The 2,695-nt window shown below is 36.9% G+C and overlaps 1 protein-coding gene across 1 annotated transcript in view; it reads right to left on the reverse strand.

Moving 5' to 3' along the window:
• Positions 1-1,564, reverse strand: part of LOC107086621 (fidgetin-like) — a 66,457-nt gene extending 64,893 nt beyond the window's left edge. Inside the window, exon 1 of the mRNA XM_015377700.1 lies at positions 1,473-1,564. Coding sequence (XP_015233186.1) covers positions 1,473-1,496 — 24 coding nt within the window. The 5' untranslated portion in view covers positions 1,497-1,564. The remainder of the gene's footprint in view (positions 1-1,472) is intronic.
• Positions 1,565-2,695: the final 1,131 nt, after the last annotated feature.

The following is a 2,695-nucleotide window of genomic DNA, read 5'->3' on the forward strand; positions in this document are numbered from 1 at the left end:
AAAAAAATGCAGAATTCCGAGATTAAAGTCAGAATTCCGAGATTAAAGTCAGAATTCTCAGATTAAAGTCAAAATTCTGACTTTTTTCCCATATTAAACTGAACTGAACTTTTTTTTATTTTTTCAGTGGCCCTAATCCTCTTCCATACATTCATTTGCACAAAACATCAGAATAAAAATAAAATAAAATGGAAAAAAGGGTGGCTTAATCTGTTTGAATAAGTTTTAAGTAAACTGAAAATTTGCTAAAACACATATGTTAGCACCCATAACCTAATTAGAATCTTTACTTGGTAAAACTACCTTGCACAATTTTCCCCAATCTGCCATTTGTTTTGGTACATTTTATATCATGACTCTGGTTTCTCAGTTCCAGTCCCATGGCTGACTTGGATGTAAACCATAATAGAGGAAGTAGGCTTCTCCTTTCCTTTACAGCTAAAGGAGACACTTGATAGTTTCCAAGACGATTGGCTATTTGAAATGATTTCTTTCTAAAATAAACAAACTTAGTTTAATCTAAAAAACAAAAAACAAAGATCAGGATGCTTATAACTTTACATTGCATTATCGTTAGTCTGTAAACTTGCCTTTTTGTATAATTGCCTAACACAAATGTGGCAATGCAATAAAGCAAAAAAAAAGTAAAAATAAAAAACGGGGTTAATTATTGTTTGAATGCATTGTGTTTTATTATATGCATCCAAAATAAATCTCTTACAATGACTGGATTACTGCAAAAAGACAATTACAAAAAAAATTTATGAAAGTTAATTATGTTTGCAATGCATTTTTAGAAACTATATCAAATTTCTGCTTTTTGATATGCTGTTTCAAATTCCATCTTCTACTTTCTTTTTTCTATAGAGCGCGAAAGAAGAGTTGAAACATTATTTTCAGCCAGCTGCTTGGCAGTATGAAGCAACATGGCGGGGGCAGCACTACCTCACTCTACGCAGCAAAGATAGATCTGTTCCCTCCAGCAGTTTTTTTAGGATAAGACTGAATTTTTGTGTGTATGAATTTGTAATAGCTTTTAATTTGGGTACCTAGTCCATCCTGAAGAAAGATTTAACATTGTTATTTGGTTAGTGAGAATTTACTTGCAATGCTAATGCCACACTGTGGCAACTGGAGCATCCAAAAACCTTTAGTATACAAAGAGGTTCCCTATTGAATATTAATGAAAAGCTAAAGGATTGAATATTTTCTATATCTGAGCAGAAACAAGGATTTAAATTTTTTTTACTGTGCTTTAGAAGCTTTTTTGTAAGTTTATGGTCTCATTACTTTGGCACAACATGAACGGTTAAACTTAATATCATCTGCATAGAAGTACAGTTGTAATGAACGTCTTAAAAGTTCCAACCATTTTATAAACCCTAACAACTTTTTAACTATATCCAAATACCAGGTGGGTGTCATGCTTTTCCCATTAAAAAAAGTCACATAAGACAAACATAAGCACTTACCTTAGAACAGGGTGAGAAAATCATCCGCCAGCAGCCTAAATCATATATTTTCCAGTGATAATTACAGCGAGGCTAGACGGAATTAGCAAATGAGGCTCTAATTAGAATGGAAATGTCCCAGTTAGTGGCTTATCAAAGCATCAGCAGGGAGACCAGGTTTGAACAAGATATCAAAGATGGAAGAGCTGTCAGTTCATTGGTACGAGTAACACCCCCATTAGGTTGACAGCCTGCGCGTGTGTGGGTGCCGAGCAGGAAAGGGAAATCTTATATAAGGTTGATAAAACAAAGCAAAACATACAGGATTTTTCCTAAAGCATGCAAACATTTGGTCGACATCTGAATTACCTGGAGTGGGTGATTTTCTTTCTTACATCTTTTAGTTCTCCACCTACTTCTCCTCTTTCTCACTGATTTAGAGTATATGACAAAAACTCAGCGAGATGCTAAGGGGAGTGGCTTAGTTCTTTTTATTCTTTTAACATAAAAAATACCCCTAAAACATATCAGAATATAGGAAGATCCATCTAACTGGATTCAATAGGAATAGGAATTCTGTTCTCTTAAAAAATGAATGTATAGGATCACTTATAGACGCAACCAAATCACATTAAGTAATTTTATTGTTTTTAAATGTATCTTATATTTGTCAGGATCGCGGTTTTTGTGTTCGTCTGTTTGTTCTGTTCTTTTGTGTTTCTCCCTTCCACCACCAGGAGGCGCCTGGCTCCGGTTCGCCTCCTCACACACCTGCTAGCTAGCCAAGCCTTGTTTATGCTGAGTCTAATCTGAGTTTTTGCATTTTGAGTTTTTGTCCTCTAGCCAAGCTGAGATCACATTGAGTTTTCGAGTCTCAACTTTGTTTTTTCTTTGCCTTTCGGCAGGAAGCCTTCCTGCAAACTGGACCTTTTCGGACCGCCTTCTCCCAAATGGGATCAACTGAGTCTTACACGGAGTGACGGATTCCAAACAGGAGGTTTGGATCCAGCCACCTTTGAGCACGCTGAGATCACTCTCTGAGTAAGGAAGTCATCTTCACCACGACCCATTCAAGTACTACAGGAAGTTGCAACCAGCGGCTGCATCATTCCACTCCTTCCGAGTTCTGGGTAAACCCTGTTCCGCCCTCCACCGTATTAGACAAACTCTGGAAGACCAACACACAGACTGGAGTCTACGTGTCTCTTCTTCTCTGGAAACGTGAGTGGCAACAAATCCTCTCC

Source organism: Cyprinodon variegatus, unplaced genomic scaffold (genome assembly GCF_000732505.1).
Source record: "Cyprinodon variegatus isolate N-32 unplaced genomic scaffold, C_variegatus-1.0 Scaffold9, whole genome shotgun sequence".
Taxonomy (NCBI): domain Eukaryota; kingdom Metazoa; phylum Chordata; class Actinopteri; order Cyprinodontiformes; family Cyprinodontidae; genus Cyprinodon; species Cyprinodon variegatus.